General features: G+C 40.6%; 3 protein-coding genes across 3 annotated transcripts; 1 reads left to right on the top strand and 2 right to left on the bottom strand.

Annotated features, from left to right (window-relative positions):
* Window positions 1–3,147: 3,147 nt before the first annotated feature.
* On the bottom strand, window positions 3,148–5,316 carry LOC102704563. The gene is made up of 2 exons (XM_006644365.3): window positions 5,110–5,316; window positions 3,148–3,513 (listed from the first exon to the last, which is right to left on the bottom strand). Exons 1-2 carry the CDS (start codon window positions 5,224–5,226, stop codon window positions 3,235–3,237), a joined length of 396 nt encoding a protein of 131 aa, XP_006644428.1. The 5' UTR covers window positions 5,227–5,316; the 3' UTR covers window positions 3,148–3,234.
* A 4,821-nt stretch (window positions 5,317–10,137) lies between these two features.
* On the bottom strand, window positions 10,138–10,636 carry LOC102704287 (oleosin). The gene is given in 3 exon segments (XM_015841974.1): window positions 10,138–10,199; window positions 10,202–10,408; window positions 10,411–10,636. Coding segments are annotated over 3 exon segments (495 nt in total).
* A 708-nt stretch (window positions 10,637–11,344) lies between these two features.
* LOC102704009 (mitogen-activated protein kinase 16) lies at window positions 11,345–16,548 on the top strand. Its single transcript, XM_006644364.3, is given in 11 exon segments — window positions 11,345–11,623; window positions 11,625–11,670; window positions 11,777–12,313; window positions 12,418–12,477; window positions 12,678–12,827; window positions 13,982–14,137; window positions 14,238–14,375; window positions 14,446–14,519; window positions 14,686–14,787; window positions 15,287–15,488; window positions 16,181–16,548. Coding segments are annotated over 11 exon segments (1,692 nt in total). The 5' UTR covers window positions 11,345–11,471; the 3' UTR covers window positions 16,256–16,548.
* Window positions 16,549–20,760: the final 4,212 nt, after the last annotated feature.

Below are 20,760 nucleotides of genomic sequence, written 5' to 3'. Positions count from 1 at the left end.
TTATGAATTTAAGGTGATTCCTTTTGGTCTGACTGGAGCTCCAGCTACTTTTCAAGGTGTGATGAATAGTGTTTTGGCATCCTTGCTGCGACGTTATGTGTTAGTGTTTGTGGATGACATTCTCATTTACAGTAAAACTCTGTCAGATCATGTGGAACATTTGACTAGTGTGTTAACTTTGCTTCAAACAAATGAACTTCGAGTCAAATTCAGTAAATGTTCCTTTGCTCAGCAGCGCTTATCTTATCTGGGACATATTATATCACCGAATGGAGTGTCTACAGAGGAGGATAAAATTCTTGCTGTTCAAGATTGGCCAACTCCTTCATCGGTGAAAGAACTCAGAAGCTTTTTGGGTTTAGCAGGATATTATCGGAAATTCGTCCGCAACTTTGGTATTATCAGTAAACCACTCACTAATTTGCTACAGAAAGGGCAAGTGTTTTCTTGGACTTCCATACATGATGAGGCTTTTGCAACACTGAAGCAGGCATTAGTATCAGCTCCTGTTTTGGCTCTTCCAGATTTTCAGAAAATATTCACTGTTGAAACTGATGCTTCAGATCGAGGCATCGGAGCTGTCTTAATGCAGGACAATCATCCAGTGGCTTTCTTAAGCAGAGCTTTGAGCCCTCGACACGTGGGTCTGTCCACATATGAGAAGGAAAGTTTGGCAATTATACTGGCAGTAGATCATTGGTGCTCTTATCTTCAGCATGCTGAGTTTGTCATTCGTACTGACCATCGCAGTTTGACATTTCTGGATGCACAAAGACTCATCTCTTCGTGGCAACAGAAGGCGTTAACTAAATTGTTGGGGCTACGTTACCGAATTCTTTATAAGAAAGGGTTAGAGAATCGGGCTGCTGATGCATTATCTCGCTGCCCAGTATTTTCAGAACTAGCAGCGGTGTCTGTATGTGTGCCAGACTGGCTACAGGAAGTAGTGGCTGGATACGTTAATGACACTGAGGCGCAGAAGAAAATTCAGAAACTCTCGTTGGATAATCATGCTATTCCTGGATTTTCATTGCAGAATGGTATTCTATACTTTCATCAGAGAATATGGATTGGTTCCAATCTGGAATTACAACGCAATATTTTGGCAAATTTACATACAGCGGCTGTGGGTGGACATTCAGGTATTAGTGTCACTTATCATCGAGTTAAGCAACTCTTTGCGTGGCCAGCTCTTCGCAAATCTATTGAAACTTTCGTGAATGCATGTGACATTTGTCAAAAAGCCAAATCAGAAAGGGTCAAATATCCTGGATTATTACAACCTTTGCCTGTGCCGGATCATGCTTGGCAAATTGTGTCTCTAGACTTCATTGAAGGTCTACCTCGATCTCAAAATTATAATTGTATTTTGGTGGTTGTGGATAAATTTTCCAAATATGGTCATTTTGTGGCTCTATCTCATCCTTTCTCAGCTTTAGACATTGCTGAAGCTTACATGAATCACATTCATCGTTTGCATGGATTACCACTTTCCATCATATCTGATCGGGATCGTATATTCACGAGTACTTTGTGGACCAATCTTTTTCGCATAGCTGGTACACAACTTCGGATGAGCTCTTCGTATCACCCTCAAACGGATGGGCAAACGGAGCGGGTTAATCAATGTGTGGAGACATTTCTGCGTTGCTTTGTTCATGCTTGTCCGTCGCAATGGAGTCGCTGGTTGGCTTTGGCTGAATACTGGTATAATACATCCTACCACTCGGCTCTGAATACCACTCCTTTTGAAGTACTATATGGACATCGACCAAGGTATTTTGGGTTAACTGCTTCAGTGGTTTGTGATTCCTCTGATTTATCCATCTGGCTGCAAGATCGCTCTAAGATGCAAAGTTTGATTCGGGACCATTTGGTGCGTGCTCAGCACAGAATGAAGATGCAGGCGGATCAGCATCGATCAGAACGTTCTTTTGAATTGGGAGACTGGGTTTATCTGAAATTACAACCATTCATCCAACAATCGGTGGTCACCAGAACGAATCGCAAGCTCTCCTTTCGTTTTTATGGGCCTTTTCAGGTGATTGCAAAGGTGGGATTGGTGGCTTACAAATTGGCATTACCGGTGACTAGTTTGATTCATCCTGTAGTGCATGTTTCTCAACTGAAGAAAGCATTGGCTCCTGGTGAGGTGGTGCAACCATCGTTGCCAGATCTGAGCACGGGTTCCGACCAATCCAGTATGCCTCAAGAAATTTTGGACAGTCGGTTTGTTCGCAAGGGTTCTAAATTGGTACCACAGGTGAAGGTGCATTGGTCTGGGTCGAACACACAAGTCATTACTTGGGAGAATGAGTATGAACTTCGTCATCGTTTTCTTGCTGCTGAAGCTTGGGGACAAGCTTCGTCTGAAGGAGGGGAGAATGTCACGGGAGCTGCACGGATCAGTGGGCCGAGAAGATCCATAAGACCACGACGGCCCAATCTGAAATATGTGAGTGATGCATAGGCTCAGTAATTCTGGCCCATGGGAGAGATGTGAGAGAGGCCGGATGGCTCGCTGCTATTTAGGCCGGCAGAGACAGAGAAAGAAACCTGTTGAATATTCTAGAACCCGAATAAATCAATCTCTCTTCTCTGTTCTTTCATGTCTCTGTTCTTCGTGTTCTTCATTTCTTCCCTCCCTCGATTCGTGAATTTTTGTTGCGACTAGCGAATCTTCCACATTAGTTCGCGAGTCGTAACAGAGTTCCGGTCATGTTACGCCGGAAATGCATCACGCATTTTACAACGTGGAATGCCTAAACGCACAATTTCCAGAAGATTTTCGCCTGCCGAAAGGGACGTCAACACAGCGAGCTTACCGTGTGCAACCCCATGTCTGGCGAGTTCTGGGTGCTCCGCCAGATCGTCGTCCTCCTTGACGTCAACAACTACCAGGCGGTAGGAACCCACGAGCTGCTCGACGCGCAGTGGCGCCCACCGTCGAAGTCTTCTCTTCCTACTGGAACCCTCGTTACCCTCCTCTATAGGAGCTACAACCTCGATGGCAAATGCCAGCCTCCTCTAATAAAATAAATTTATTAGCATCCGTATAAATCTAACAGTCTAGAACATCTTATAGTATGAAACTCGATATCGTAGCCAGTATCATACACGATACGAGTGATGGCAAGTGGGCAACAGTTCATAGCAGCACATATATTCAAACTTTCAGATTAGTGTTCCTTAAACGTCTGAATAAAAGTTGACATCGAAATATAAATTGGCTTTTCAAATGGTGGCCTCGACCAATTTAGGAGGAAGCAACAAATTCGCCACGGATTCCTTCTTACCGCTGGCTCCATTTCTATCATCTGGGCCTAATGCCTTCTCTCGGAGCTTCTCCAGCTTCTCCCTTACTTTCCTCTTGTTCTCTTGCCTGGAGGTTCTTGCGCCTGCAGGTGCAGGACCAGCCACCAACAGCGTTGCTATGAACGCAGATGACATGAATATCAGGGTATCTCTACGGGATAAGCTGCTTGTTAGCCTTGCTCCTTGAACAATAGTTGGCTGCATGAAACAAATTGCTGATTAACAGGGGAGCAGTTTGTGCATGGACATGGTCACATGGATCCACATGATAGTTCCCTAATTGTCGCACCAATGGGACATGATAATATAGATTACAAGAAGCAGAATTTAGCTTCAAGAGCGTTTCTGAAAAATATGGCAGAGGATGTTCGTCGATGAGTTAGGACTACATAGTCATATGATAGACATACATATTATCAAAATCTAGATTAGGTAGCACCCAAGGTACTGGGTTCAAATCTCCGTAGGAGCATGAATTTCAGATTATGTACTTGAGGGGCTAAATCCTCCCCTACTTAGGCTAAGTTCCCAAAATAAAAATAAAAATAGCTGCATATATCCAGTTGGATATAGAGACCGGGTAAAAATACTCTTCTCTAAAATAATTTATCAAAATCCAGATGCAAGTTTATTTGACACGCATATGGACATAAAAATCTAGCTGCAAGTTTGTTTTTAGAGTATGACTAGTCTATAAATCTGCATGTTCCGGATGACATCTCGAAGAGGACACACAGAAGTCGTGGTATAATTGGGGATTTTGTTATAGAACTTAATTTCAACTTTCAAGTATCCAACTTTCATCTGCTAATTTTCACCACCAAGGGAATGGTCAAGGGCCTCATTGGTTGGCCAATTACGGATAATACACCAAACAGCATATTAACGACAAAAAACATTTTGGGATTAAAAGCACGTATATGTGTTCTTATCGATCTAAACGTCAATGTTGAAAAATAAACTACGATAAAAATCCAAAAACAATTTCAAAATTTAAATTTTAGCAGCAGCATATGCATTTTAGGCAAAAAGATGGGGTCCAAAGTATAAACATAGGAGTAGTGCAATACACCAAAAATAAAAATGTTGAACCTGTCACCCTGTCACTGCGGTGTTTGCCTAGACAAACTACTGCAGAGTTGATTCTGCAGTGTGCACATGACAATCCTGAATGTTCTGAATCTAGTAAAGTAAGTGGGTTTTCTAATAAGAAAAAAAAATAATCTAATAAAGTAAGTAGAATTATGCACCTACAGCTTTCACATATTTGTACGCAGCAAAGTAATACATACTGCTTAGAAAATCTAAGACATGATAGAAAACCGCTGATCAATTGACGATGTAACATAGCATGTATGGTATCATATAACACCACTACTTCTGATCTAGTACTACACCTAAGTCTGAAGTGTGCTTATCTGGCATGCTTATTTTACGCATACAACCTGAACTTGATGCTTGGCACTAATACTACTGCAAACAGCAGCTCATCCTGGCCTCAACTTATACAGCCATACAGGAGACCCCTATTTTTCCATTTTTGAGGTCCTCATGTATGAGCGATGGTCTCCTGTCTCCCCCAATCTATCAGCCTACCCTGCTCGTTCTAGTGATAAAAATTTAACATTTCGTATCTCAACTCATGCATACTGGAAATCTGGAATTGATCCCAGTCGGTGGAGTATTGTATTCCGAAGAACGGGAGCAGTTCATCCCGAAAGAACCAGTGGAAACTGGGAAGGAAATTTCAGAGATCCGGGCGAGTCCACATATCAAAGCCAAAATACTCCGCACCTGGTTGTGCTTGCAGCACGCCACAGACGTCAGTAGCCTTCTGCCGCCGCAGCCATTTCTCGCCGTCGCCGGAAGGCCATGGATTGGAGGGGAAAGCTGCAGAGACGTGATTACCATTATTGCTGCGGGTTGAGAGCTGGGAAGGTGGCGCTGGTGATGGAGATGGACTAGCAGTGGTAGTGCCGTAGAAGACAAGTGCTGCCTCTGTTTTCTTCGCACTTCTGAATAGATCCATTTCCACTTGTGTCCAAAAGCTCTGGGAGAGAGAGGCACGAAACCTTACCTCCCTTCGGTCGCGTTCGGGCTCTTCACTCTCTGACACCAGATTTTATCCTAAAATTCTATAGGAAAGTTGCCTAAGAATTAAATTAATTTATTTTATAATTTTTTTATAATTAATTAATCAGTACTCTTTTCAGTTGTTTGTTTGACGTCGTTGACTTTTTTTAATTTATGTTTGATCTTTCGTCTTATTTAAAAATATTATCTAAATATATAAAATTATAAATCATACTTAAAGTTATTTTAGTAATAAACCAAATCATAATAAAATAGTTAATAATTATATAAATTTTTGAATAAGACAAAGGGTCAAACGTAGAAAAAAAGTCAACAACGTCAAATTAAAAAAATCGAAAGGAGTGCTAATTTATTAGTACGTTTTTCGCACCAGATAACTAACCCACCTTTCTCCCATGCCGAACGCGGCCCGTCCTTGAAAAAGAACTAAGATTCATTTAATTGTTTGGATTATTTATAAAAAATAAATAAAAGTATTTATAAATAAAAAAATAATTTATAAATAAAATTTTTATATACATGTTCTTCTTAGGGACTAAAAATATGACTGAAAATAAATTTCGGTGAAAAAATTATAAAATCAATAAATTTAAGGTTGAAAGTTCAAATTTCGGTTGTTAAGTATAAGCAGAATTAAAAAAAAATTAGAAGTCAAACTAAACATCTGTTTTTTTTTCTGAAACGGAGTAATTTGGAGCCTTGGACCAGGAGGAAGAATTAACGCTAACTCTTCTTAAGAAATATACTCCAAAAATATTTTACTACCTATTTTTCTATTACTGTTAACGTTGGCTAGACTATACCACATCTTGGACTGGACTGAAAAGCGCAGTTCATTTCGTGTTTGCAACCAGTTGTCCAGCTCTTTTGCCGGTAAGGGTTCCGGGCCAGGCCGTATTATGCTTTTACACGTAAAAGTGACTAAACAAATATCTTGACTCGGTCCGGCCTAAAGTTGAATTCATGATTTTATTCGATGGGCATGACATTATTCTACAGGGGGCTGCTGGTACGGTATCATGTTAGGGAACGGTATGGTTTTTACGGGATACCACACATAATAACTTATTAACTTATAGATATTATTAGATCACGATACCCGTGAGATGCTATTTGAAACATAATTGTTACCAACTAATACTATAATGGTATTAGCTCATACTCTCCCGGTAATGATTGAAAGTAAAATGGTCATGTCAATACTTTTCGGTCCTAGGATAGTAATTTAAAATATAAATGATGCCTTAAAATATCTTGATTCTAATAACAAAGAAAAATTGAAGATAAAAGATAAAAGAATGAAAAAAAATCCAATCTAAATAATGGATTGAGTGATCATGTCTACAACTACACACGTGGTGCATCGAATTCTAACATTTTTATATTAGAAAATATTAATTTTGTATGTTGCCATTCATTACCCTAAAATAGTTAAGAGCATTCTAGCCTTGCAAACCCAGTAATCAAAACCTCCAATAATTTAGCAAAACAAACAATCCACATATCAGGCCATGTTTAATAGGGCTCTAAACTGTAACCAATAGCTCCAAACTCCCAAGAATGTGTGAGCTAGAGGGCAACTCAAAACTATTTAGCTAGCTTGTTAAGTTCCCAAACTCCTAAAAGAGAGAATAGATGATAGGTGGACAGTAATACCCATGTAGTTTTTTTAGATGAGTGACAGGCTTACATAATTACATTAATACATTATAGGGTCGTGGGTCTTTTGGGGTGAAAGAAAGCTGCCGAGCAGCAAAAACCCAGTTATATCCATCAATCCATGTAGTTCATTTTCTAGAGCAACTCTTTTAACTCTGCTAAAAAAATATATAGAATCTACTGTTCGACACAGTTCCAACTCTAAATAAGTTGGAGTTGTGTCAAACGGACTATTATTCTACTAAGCTCGTAATAATTTAATTTATAGTAATCTGACTTAATAATTTTCATTACAATAACACTCCTTTCTTTCCATATTATAAGACTTTCTAGACAAATCTAGATTCATCTATCTATGCATGCATATGTTTTATATATGTGTTTAGATTCATTAACACACATAAAAATCTAGGTAATGCTAGAAAGTTTTGTAATATAGAATGATGGTAATTCTAAGTAGAAGAAAATATGAAATAAATTATTGCCGGCTCAAATCGTCGACACAATCCGTTAGCTTGCTCACATGTAGAGATTGGCCGTTCAAACCCATAGGAGTGCATGTCCTCGTCTTTTCCAAACTTAGGCCATGTTTGGCACATTTCTAGCTCTCAACTCCAACTTATCTAGCACCAGAGCTATGCCAAATAATATATATTCTATTTTTTTAGAGCGGAGTTAGTAAAGTTGCTCCTAAAAATAAACTATAGGGGTGAAACTGAATTTTTACTGCTCCGCAGCTCCACTGCATGCCAAAACACCTATTACCCTCAAGTTTTTAGACGTAATTACGCAAAATTGATGTCCATCTACCCCTAATATATTCTCTTCCTCTTTGTACAATACTTACTCTACAACGAGCAGAACAACCATACAATTATGGTTCTAATTCTAAAGAAAAATAATATGTACTCCCTTAGGTATTTTTAATTGATGCAGTTGACTTTTATATTTACCTTTGACCCTTGGTCTTATTCAAAAATTTATATAATTATTTATTATTTTTTACGATTTGATTTATTACTAAAGTAACTTTAAGTATGATTATAATTTTACATATTTGGATAAAATTTTTGAATAAGACAAATGATCAAACATAAATAAAAAAATCAACCGCATCAATTAAAAAATAACATCCAAAAATTAGTTAATTACATAACTTCTGTCATGGATACAACATAAGTCATGAGGGTGTCATTGCTAACCTACTCCCTAACCTCTCCTTCACGATTATGAAGCTAACCAAATTAGCCAAATAGTTTTGAGCTAATCTTTAGCTATGATAGGAGCTAGTTCCCACTGAGTGAGAGTTTAGAGTTCATAGCTCTACTAGACGAGCCCTTATGTTTTAGATAAATGCATTTGCGATCTTTTAGTTGAACTAGATCACCGGACGGGCCACTTATTTCAGTTTAGAAAACTATGTTGATCGCCGTTCACTCGTGCTAATCCTATCCCGATGGCGACAATGATAGTCTGAAAGAGATGCCATGAACGGCCCTCGACACGACTGCGGCGGCCGGTCGGCGTAAGAAATATAAGATTCACCGCACCCGCGCGATGAGTGGCCACTGAACACAGCAGCTAAGGCAATGCCGACGACAGCGGCTGAGAAGGTGGAGTTGTATCATGCATGGAAGGAGACTTTGAACTGGAGTAACGGGATCCGGCTGCTTTGCTGGTGTTTGTGAAATGTTTATAAGACTTTTTTTTTAAGTAGAGTCTATGAAATTTGTTTGCACGTGTAGAGTATAGAGTCTGTATGAATTTGTTGCGCGTGTATCTCCGAGAGCAAATCACAACATATCCCAGCGCAACTAACTCTAGTTCGTTATGTATTTGAAATATCGTTCATAAATTAACCTTCTTTTTTCCACGCGTCAAAACCGTCTGCCGATACCCCGGGCGCAAGTTCTCGTTTTAACCTCCTCCCTAATCTCATGTCGTGCCAAGTGCTCTAATACATTCATTTAATCTGCAGAACCAATCCAACTCCATTTGCAACGATCTGTACCGAGACCTCACGACATGTTCGATGACCTGTCCGTGCTCCTTTCCTCCCTCGCTCGGCGGCTAAGGCTCCGCTGCGCGAAGAAGAGGATCATGCCATCTGACGCCAACGCCAGAGTGCCGCTGATCTTCTCGTCGGCGGTGGCGGTGGCAGTGACGCCGTGAGTCCTCCTCCAGATCGACGTTTTGGGCGCCGTCTCCCACTCGGTTGCTGTCGGGTCGGGCAAGACGACGACGACGGCGGCGACGGGCAGTGCGTGTGGCGGCGGACTATACTGCCCGGCCAGAGGTGCAAGCCGCTGGATTTCCCTGATGCGATACACTACGACTGCGAGGGAAAGCGGCTGCGCAAGCCGCGAATGCCGCCGGTGCCGGCGTGCCGCCGCTGATGTGTCGGTCGCCAGTTCAATCGATCTATCTAGGCTACGTGGATAGAGCATGAGAGTGAGGTTTGTACTTTGTAGGGTAGGGCACACCTTGCTCCACGTTCTGTGCTGGGAGACAAGATCGACGATGTTTTGTGTTGATTGCTGCGTATCTTCTTTTCTTGGATTTGACGGAGGCCACGCGTAGTGGACACCTGCCACCGTGGAACTCCGATTATGTTAGTAACCAGAAACTTCAAGGATCCTGGCCCCAACCAAGAGCGTAAGTGCCCCAATCTTCTTTTTTTGAAAACGCCCCAATCTACAGCGCGCCACAGCCACACGTGTAACTACACATATTCTTGCACGCGCAAAGTAGAACACCACAAAATCAAGTTCCAAAGATTCGAGAAACGAAGGCTTTTCATCAAACAAACCCTCTATTAGAACGCCCAAAGGCGTCACACTGCATACAAAGTGCAATTTAATCCTTAAGAAGATAGTAAGATATACCACTTTTTTCTATGTAAATTTTGGTATCTCTTGATACCTTAGGTACTAAATGGTACTAAATTTTATACTAAAATTTTAATACCTCCAGATACATTCTCAAGACCGTAAAATTGCTCACGTACAAAACATACGGCATGGGCATGACACACACCACGCGGGAAAGGAACCTGTATACGGCTATGGTCTACGCCCCAGGAGCGGCGTCCTTCACGCGGACGCAGGGTTGTGCGCCGTGCTCCCGCGCATTGCCCACCACACCGCACCGCTCCCTAAGCCCGTGTCGTAGTCTACCCGATATGCCCCGACCAGGTGCCGCCCCGTGAAGTACCGGTACGCCTACGTGCCGGCTCCTAGCGCCACCACGGTAAGGCACAAGCCGAAGATCGAGGATGTCCCGGAGACGAAGACCACGATTACCATCGGCACGCAGAGAAGGCCAGTTAGGAGAGCGAGCTGAGAATGGCGAGCGCGACAAAGGCGACAGTGAGCGTGACACCCGCAAGGGCAAGGAGCGCAACGAGGGTGACGGCTAGGGCCAAGAAGCCGATGAGGCTGGCGGAGTCGTAATAAACGTGCTAATGCGGAACGCGCTGACGTAGCGGGAGGTCCATCAGAGCATGGCCATGCTGCGACAGCGGGGGACGGGGTAAGGCTGCGCGCACGCTGGGAGACCGGTCTGCCATGGCGAAAAGGTCGGAATGGACCTGACCTCCGGGAGGGTGAATCGGTGATTGGGAGAGATGACGACGAGATGTTGAGTTGTGTGTACGTGTTCGGATTGACCAGCGATGTGTGGCACTGTGGCAGCGCCGGGGTGTTGCAACGCCATGCATGGCGACATGTGGCGCCGACGAGCACGGTACAATCACGTAGTATCGTGGCAGCCGCATGTTGAGCCTAGGTAAGTCCATTAGATTCACTTGCTTTCTCCTCTTGAAACACAAAAGCCCAAATCGGGGGGCCTTCCCTCGACGGTGTCGAGCCCCTCGGAGTGGGGGTCACAGGCGGCGAAACCGGCCACACATGGAAAACAGTTTTTAGCATATAATTCGACAAGATAGATTAATATGAGTTATATCACTCCACTAACATGAACGTTTAAATTCAACTTCTACAAGTTGTAGGAAAAAAATAAAACTAAGTATAGACATATTCATAATTATTTTTGTTTTTTTGCTTCAACTTATATAAGTTGAATTTAAACTTGCATACTGGTGAAGTGATAAAGCTCATATTAAACTATCTTATTAATTTTTTAATATTTTATAAATATTTAGATGATATATAAGCAACGGATGTACATGTATGCATCCGCCTTAAAAAAAAAAACGGCTTCCGGCCGCACATCGCCTCTCTTTCTCGGTTTCTCCGGCGTGCACACGAAAGCAAGCACACCTCGGACCTTATCTTCCCCCTCCGCTCTGGCCATCTGCCCGCGCTCCGCGCGCCCGCGGTGATCGGGCGTCCACTGCCAGCGCGCGCTCCCGTTCCGCCACTGCCTACACCAGTTCGCCCAATATGGCTCCTCGGTGTCAACCCCACCGCGCCTCCCCCTACGCCCTCGCCGTCTCCGCATCCCCAACCGCCACTACCGGCAGCGGCACGGCGCCAGAGAGCGGACGCGGCTGGAGGAGCAGGAGCCGGAGTGGGGACGCGGCCACTCAGGGGCACGGGGGCCCAATACGGTCGGGCGCTCGGCGCCATGGACGCCAAGAAGGTGCGCGGGATTACGACCCCTACCGTCCCCCCAAAATCGCCGTGATTTTGTGCTTGCATGTTCGGGACGCGGGTCTAATTGATTCAGCTCCGTCGTGCGCGCCCAGGCCTCGGTGGAGCCGGATTTCTTCACCGAGTATGGCGAGGCGAGCAGGTACGAGGTCAGCGAGGTGGTCGGGAAGGGCAGTTACGGCGTGGTGGCCGCAGCTGTCGACACTCAAACCGGCGAGCGCGTCGCCATCAAGAAGATCAACGACGTCTTCGAGCATCTCTCCGACGCCACCCGCATCCTCCGCGAGATCAAGCTACTCCGCCTCCTGCGCCACCCGGATATCGTCGAGATCAAGCACATCATGCTGCCACCCTCCCGCCGCGAGTTTCGCGACATCTACATCATCTTCGAGCTCATGGAGTCTGATCTCCACCAGGTCATCAAGGCCAACGACGACCTAACACCCGAGCACCACCAGTTCTTTCTCTACCAGCTGCTTCGTGGGATGAAGTACATTCACGCCGCTAATGTCTTCCACCGTGACCTCAAGCCCAGGAACATTCTTGCCAATGCTGATTGCAAGGTCAAGATTTGTGACTTCGGCCTTGCTCGTGTGTCTTTCAACGACACCCCGTCGGCTATATTCTGGACGGTAAAAAAATACTTTTTAGTACAGTCAGATATGTTGTGAATTGCGTTAGCTCTTAAGCATCGCCACAGTTTGAATATTAATGCATTTTGTGTCCTTTTCTCTAGGATTATGTGGCAACAAGATGGTATCGTGCTCCAGAGTTGTGCGGCTCTTTCTTTTCGAAGGTCCGAAATTTTTCATCGTGCTAAACCTTGAACTTTTGCTCAATATACAGCACGTGATTATTTCGTTTCAGAGCATCGCAACTTTATACCCAGAGATGATCGAGTTCATGCTGCACATTAAAATGTTGATACCTATGATTAGCATACCAGTTTAGATCTTTTTAATTGCACTGTACTAAACTCAACATGTGTTTTTGCAGTACACTCCTGCAATTGATATTTGGAGCGTTGGATGTATATTTGCTGAAATGCTTATGGGAAAGCCACTCTTTCCTGGAAAGAATGTGGTACATCAATTGGATCTCATGACCGACTTACTTGGCACTCCATCAGGAGAAACCATTTCCAAGGTGGGTTCACTTTCCCAGTCTCCCTGCAAATCTGCAATCGGCTGGATGCTTACCCTGGCTTCTATGCAGTTTCAGTTTAACTATTTCCCCTTCTGATGGTCCTTATCATTTCTTATACCCAGGCATTTTTATGAGGTTCAAATTAGTGAGCATTTCTGTTATATTTAAATCTACAGTTTATATAAATATCAGCAAAATTAATTTATAACGTAATAGCCCAAAAGATGATTACTCAATTTTGAATGAAGTTTTGGCCAACCAGTCTCCAGTCGTAGAAACTTTCTACTCATGCCATATGGAACACGCAAGTTCATTACCTGCAGCCTGCAGGAATCAGGAATTCCATTCAGTCTCCAAATGGCGTTCGTTCCATAGTGTGCAGCCCTTTTGAAAGTGTAACTGGCGTCATCCTTTTCGCAGCACATATATTTCTTGGAAATAACTTTGGGCTCTACTGAGGCTGTCTATAAGTAGTTTCAAAACTGCCCAGAATGTTTTGGCTCCTGCTCAAGGACAATTCAGTGATGCAGTTTTCTTGTACTGATGTTATCATACAAAAACTAACTGCGCCCCGATCAAAGTTGAAATATACAGTGGTGAAGCATCTACTTTATATAAAGTACAAGTGTATAAAACTGTAACATCTGATGTGAAGTGTTTACTTAGTTTATAATGAATCACCTTCAATCATTTAGGATATGTTTATCCATAGCAGTAGCTAGCTTAGTTTATAATGAATCAACTTCAATCATTTAGGACATGCATGTCTATGGTTAGCTTCTCCAAATACTTCAGTTTATTTGAGGCTTTAGCTTATAAGCATTTTCTTCTGGCTTCAGCTTATTTAGATAATATACTTGAAAACTGGCTTGATGTTAAGCATTCCAAAATTACATATCTGTTTCCAAGAACACAAATGGTGATGAGAAGCTTGGAAGAAGAAACAAACGAAATTTATTTTGATTTTGCATTCTGAATATATTAACTCTGAATTTTGTTATTAATCAGTATTTCTATTAAATGTAGGATGAGTTCAATGGATGTTCACATTCATTAAAAACATATTATATGTCCACTGTTTTCTTCTGACAACATTTTAACAATTGAAAGAAAATCTTTAGTAATTGTACTGCAAATTTTGTTACTGTTTGTAGATTCGGAATGAGAAAGCTCGACGATATTTGAGCAACATGAGAAAAAAGCCTCAAGTCCCTTTTTCTCAGAAATTTCCTGGTGCGGACCCAATGGCTCTCCATTTGCTTGAACGACTACTTGCTTTTGATCCCAAGGATCGACCAACTGCTGCAGAGGTAGGATTGTAGCCACTAGCCAGCATAGAGCAATGGCTCGGAAATGTTTTCTCTAATATGCATTATCCCTGATACTGATATTATAGTGATGTAATTCAAGGCCTTGACAGATCCATACTTTACTGGGTTGGCAAATTCGGAACGTGAACCTGTAACACAACCCATCTCAAAACTTGAATTTGAATTTGAGAGAAGGAAGCTAGCAAAAGATGATGTTCGGGAATTAATTTACAGAGAGGTACTTCTAATCAACTCTACTAAGGGGATTGTGGTAAAACTCTTTCTTATGCATGGTGTATCTCATGTAGATTTTAGAGTACCATCCTCAGATGATGCAGAATTATCTTCGCGGTGGGGATCAGTCAAACTTTTTGTACCCCAGGTTGGATGCACTATATAATGTTACCAGCACTTCCCAATATCTTTGAAGCAATTGTAGTGATACGCACTGCCAGCAACTGTGATTTATCACATTTCATTTATTTATGTACATTAACTATTGGTTGTGGACATGTTGCAAATAAACTGATGGATACTACTGTTGACAGTGGGGTGGATCGTTTCAAGAGGCAATTTGCTCATCTCGAAGAAGGTGTGGCACAGGGTGACAAAACTAGCCCAAAGCTAAGGCAGCATGTTTCCTTACCAAGGCAATAATTCTGTCTTATATTGCTGCGGAAGACAATTTTCTTTTCTGAAGTGGACAAAACTGTCCTCTCGCACTTCACTAAAGTGAAACTCCAGAATTCATTGGTTTAGATTTTTTTTTTCTATGAACAAGACATAGTATGCGTGCCTATGAGGTGGATCAAGCAAAAAACTTTGAGATTATATATTAATTTCACTAAGATTAAGGACTATGGCAACAAAGGGAGTATTAGGAGTCATTCCCTTGTTGAGACATCACTAAAATACACTGCCTTCAATATACCATTTTTTAGAAGGGAATGGTTTACATCCCCGGATTTTGCTCTAAGGTACATAGTTAATAAGTTCTGTAACTCTTCCAATAATTAGCCTTGCATCTTCCTTTGCATCTTACTATCTCACAGGGAAAGAATGGTTCCTCATTTAGTGACAAATTAAAATTGTTGCCACATTTAAAGGCTAATTTTCTTTTGATCTAATTCGTTTTACATCTTGTTTCAGGGAAAGAGTTGTTGGCAATGGTGATGAACCTGAAAATCCAACTGCAGATTACTGCATAAAGTTACATGTAGGTGAGGAACCGGCACACGCATCAGTGACGGATGGACTGAACAAGCCACTATTAAGTTCTCGTAACTTCTTGAAGAGCGAAAGCATCGGTGCTTCCCAGTGTGTTGTCATAAAAGAAAAGCGAGAAAAAGATGTAAGTGATTCCAGGCAGCAAATAGTAATATCGTTGCAATGTTCATTGTCAGTTACTAAGCCAAAAGGTTCAAGATGGACTTTGTTAAAACTTGCAAGGTTATAAATCACAAGGTTATAAAAGGAATGGCCTATCAGATATACAGTTCAAATAAGTAGAACTTTATGAGGACTTTGTTAAAACTTGCAAAACACCATGCTCATTACATCTAGCTTTAACTTTCATTTATGAATTTTCACAGATTTTTTTGGCTGCCTTGTTGAGAACAAATTGTTTGTTTAGTGGCTCCTAGCTTTCAGAAAATTGCTTCTACGTTCACCGAATGTTTAGGTGCCATCAAGTCATTCGGTTAATACAGGCCAGTCTTTTGTAGTTATGGCGATTGGATTGTCGTGGACATGCTTTCCAAAATCCTAAATGGTGTCAAATTTTTGCAAAAAACAAAACATTGCCAGCATTTCCTTGAAAACTTTTTTTAAATCAACCTATCAACTTTGTAATATTTAACTCATTTATTTGCAACCTCGAACAATTCTCATAAACTCAGTTTCATCCATCATCCATCAGCACTTTCAAACAGTCCCTTAATCTATTGCAATTTGATAATTATATCTATGTTGATATCTTAATTTATTCCCTGATGCAGTAATAACTGTTCTAACCTATGTTTCTTTCTCTGATGTTTGTTGCAGGAAGAATCGATGTCAGAGTATATGAATGAAGTAGCAGATGGGGTACCGCAGAAGATTGCTCAATTGAAAACATAAGTATGTTGTTATACAGGTGATCAATCTATTTAATAGCACGTAGATAGAGTCTAAACTTAAGAAGACAGATCAACGAATTAGATATTTAAGTAACCGCAGTTTTATGTTGTGTTGCACTCTCTCCCTTTTTTTACGAGGAGCTAAGATATATTTGACTTCAACTCCTGATTTTAGAAGATGTATATCACTGTCGCTATGATACTTTCTTAGTCGAGCGTAGGATAAGTAGATCATGTAAGTAGCGATAACAATGTAGTACTCATTATATACATGAATGCATCGTTTTAGTCAAATTTTCCCAACGAAAAACATATGCTAGAACCTTCTAACATTGGGTTATAAAATAATCAGAAAAAGGGAATCATTCGGAATTGTTTCCTTGCTTAGATAGGATTAAATTTGGCGAGCAACAGTACAGATGAAAGTTATACAGTTCGTTATATCATGTCATGATTATTAAAAGGAACAGAACTTTATGTATCTACAAGGGATTTTGTGTATGGATTTAGATTAATCATTTTTAACTTTTTTATGAAGATCTAATGGCTTCCCCCTCGACCTAAAATTGTCATGGCTTGTATATATTGCTTATACTCGTGATTGTTGTGCACCTCCTTAATCACCTCATGTCAACCTAAGTCGGCGCCATTGTACATGTGTACAATTGTTGTGTACTTCCTCCATTTTTTTTTCAACGTGGTTGACTTTTTTATTTAAGTTTGACCATTCATCTTATTTAAAAAATTTATTCAAATATACACCAAATCATAATTAAATAGCTGATAATTATATAGCTTTTTAATAAGACGAAGTATTGAACGTAGATAAAAAAGTCAACGGCGTAAAAAAGAAATTGGAGAGAGCACTACCGTCTGGTTATGGTTGAGGCACTGTTGAACTTTAGTTGTATCATGTTGCTGATAACGGCCACGAGTCGCGCTAGAACGTTGGCGCTGCAGAATGATAACATTGTGGTGGAATGTTTAGGATTATTTAATTTGTACCATACTTTTAAGAGAGATTTTACTGCAAGTATCATTAGGTATCAAATTTTGCAATAAATATATTTTGATACTTTGAGGTTTGAGTGTATATATATAGAGGTAATAAATTTTATACTCCCTCCAAACTTTTCTATGTGACGTTGGCTAACGTCAAACATTTGCACATGGAGGGAGTAATAAAAAACATTATATCAAGAACTATATAAAATACCCTATTCTTAAAATGATATATATGGTTCATGAGGTTGAGATATATTCTAATCACAAATATGGTGAACATGGCCATGCATGAGAAGTTAAAGAAAAAAAAACATTTGAACGATTAAATAATGAGGATCGTCGTTTGGGTCTTTAAAAGAAAATGTCAAACGGTATATTTGCAAACGGAAAGTAACTTGTAAATAAAATTTTTATATACATGTTTATAGCCATGTAGAAGTCAAAGCTGTAAAATAAACTTCGGTGAAAAAACCTCAAAATCAACTCTAAATTTAAGATTGTAAATTTAAATTATGGTTTATAAGTATAAGCAAAAACCAAAAGATGAGGGTGAATTTTATGAAGCCACAAAACTTAAAATATGAATTCATTCTATATTTAGAGAAATAAATGTAAAAAAATTGAGCCATGCTCCCCGTAGTGCGTCTGATATATGGCTCATTTCGTCATGTCATCTAATAGCATGCCTTCATTGAAGCATAAACATTTTAAAGTAGCTGAGGGGCTCAAATGAACGAAGTACAGAGCCATAGTTAGGAAAAGGCCGAACAGTTATATCATATTCAGTGAATATGAAGTAGCTAGAGGTATCTAAGGAAGCCATGGCTGTAATGAAAGAGAGTTGTAGATGCATGGCTCTTGCGCCCATGATTCCGCACTTCGGTTTTAGTCATGTCAATTATTTATCATTAAGTTTCATCTTTTTACTTCGGGTTGTAGTTATATCAATTATTTATCATTAAACTTCATCTTTTTAAGTGTGTGTTAATGGGGCGTTCGTGTTTGTAGGTGTGCATGCTGTTTGGGCCTTTGGGGTGTATACGAGCCTTTGCATATCTCTACTATTTAAAAACGCAGCTATCCGCTTGCTCACCTCCCCCTCACGTTGCGCATAGCATGTCTCGCTAGAAAACTAAGAGGGTGTTTGGTGCTGTCCTGAGGTTCATGCGTGAGAAAAAATATGCTTGATAGGAATAGAACTTGCTTCATCAGACAGCCTGAAAAATTATGTGTTTGGTTAGTACCTGAGAAGTATTAAAGCTCACAAAAGAAGTTTGATTAGCACACAAACATTAAAATATTAGCACATTTATCAAATAAGAACATCTGCCTGAAGCTGCTTCAGGCATATGAATTGGATGGCCTGTCTCAGGCTAATGAATGGGCCTAAAGATCTAGTAGGCTAATGCAGGGGCAGATCAGGCTAGCTCATGACATGTCAGGGCACAAACCAAACAAGTGTTTGTTGGAGCTCAGGCAGTGTCATGGTCAGGCAAACAAGCATCAGGACATGAACCAAACACCCTCTAATTCCTCTAGAAAAAGAAAAACAAGTGATTTTTAAAGTTTTATGGCGCCATGTAAAATAGGTGTCCACTTCTTCTATGGGCCGTTTAGTGCATTCTTACAGTCGTGTATACCGTTGTGATCCACGGATATGCTTGTACTAGTAGTAGTAAAATAAAGGCATTCTTTTGGATGCCCATGTTAATAGTAAAATCGATTTAATCCTTTGATATTTTTTATCCAATAATCATATATGTTTGGGATAAATATACCTAGCAATAGAATTAAATGTATATAATTGTATTTGTATCAATATGCTCTCTTATTTTTTTTTCATGTTCGATATCATTGACTTTAAACTTATGTTCGACCATTCCTCTGATGTAAAAATAATTTACATAATTTAGAGTTATTTTATTATGATTTGATTCATCTGTAGGTAAACTTTAATTATGACTTATACATTTTATTTTTTATAAAGAATTTAAATAAAATGAATAGTCAAACATATGTCGACAAATTGATTGTGTCAAATAAAAAGTCGGAGGTAGGCCGCGTTCGGAAGTGGTGGGGAGGAGGGTTAGTTATCCAACGCGAAAAACGTAGTAATAGATTAGTACATTATTAGTTAATTATTAATTATAAAAAAAATATAAAATAGATTAATATGATTTTTTAAAAGCATTTTCCTATAATTTTTTTGCAAAAAGTACACCGTTTAATATTTCGAAAAACGTGTATGTGGAAAACGAGGGAATATGGGGCAAGAAAACAGGGGGGGCGAACGCGGCCGTAGTTGTATAAGTAATTGATGGCTCAATCTTTTTTCTACTCGTTATAAGTGATAACATTGGTAGTAAGGTAGACAGCATCATAAAAAAAGAATGGTAAAAAGGTATAGTTGCCTAATAGGAGAAAATACTGACTGTGAATGTAACAAATCGATATTAACAGGGAAGTAGAATTGAATTTCACCAAAATCCAATGGTGAAAAACTGTACCAAAATGTTGACAGTAGATCTGTCATGTAAGTAACAACTCGATATTCTGTAATCTGCAAGGAGGGAGGGAAGATATGATGACACTGTTCACGTGCAACGCCTAGTAGAAGGTACGGGCCATGAACGAAGCACACCGCACACATGCATGCTTGCAATGCGGGCAAAGAAGGATCACGATCATCATAGTGCTAAGAACACATGTACTCGAGCGATGCAGTCAGAAATCATAACGAGCCATGTAGATGCATGGCCGATCCTCGACCATCAAAGTTTTTTTTGCATGGATTACATGTAAACTCGTGTGTACATGCATGTCTTTTTTGACCAAACGGATCGAAAACCCCTGCACACTGCATGCACTGCTGGCTAGCTGCCCACTAGCAAGAGGGCATGGACATGCATCACGAAACGAAAAAACGAACCAAAGCCGCTTTGAGCACCCTGAAGAACAGTAGAACACACACGCACGCGTGAAGGGGTACGTTTGAGATAAATTTTTTTTTAACACTCCACAGGGCTCCAGTGATCCAGTCCATCACCCATGTCTGCTTCAGAGTTGATCAGACCAGTGGGGTACGTTGAGGCCAACCGTGCATTCCTTCATATATACACATCAAAAAACGACCGAAGGTACTAATCGTAGTTTTGCTACGTACCCAGCATGGTTTATCACATTACGTCACAGTTCAGTTTGGTTTACTGAGAGAAAATGGTTTTTGCAATGAGCTAGCTAGATGGTAGACGATTAAAAGGAAATTAACAGGGTCCATTTGCCTGACGGCCTGGAAACGGTGGGCTGCAGTAAACATATGGAGCATCTCAGATACTATCTCTATATGATATGCAAGAGAAATTTCATACACCGGTGTCACAACTATTTATCCTGGCCTATGGTTATCCGGTCGTGGGTTTGGTCCACAGAACCGACAAGTTTTTGCACACGTACAACAGCAATTTACAGCCAGGGATCCACAAATGGAGGAGTAATTCTTTG

Source organism: Oryza brachyantha, chromosome 1, assembly GCF_000231095.2.
Source record: "Oryza brachyantha chromosome 1, ObraRS2, whole genome shotgun sequence".
Taxonomy (NCBI): Eukaryota; Viridiplantae; Streptophyta; class Magnoliopsida; order Poales; family Poaceae; genus Oryza; species Oryza brachyantha.
Note: the sequence above shows the minus strand (reverse complement) of the source record. Positions and strands in the feature narration are given on the sequence as shown.

Coding starts and splice junctions, on each gene's coding strand:
- LOC102704563 (XM_006644365.3), bottom strand. CDS start 5,226: ATGGTAATCACGTCTCTGCAGCTTTCCCCTCCAATCCATGGCCTTCCG. Junction 3,514..5,109: donor CGTGCTGCAAGCACAACCAG/GTGCGGAGTATT, acceptor TGTTTCATGCAG/CCAACTATTGTTCAAGGAGC.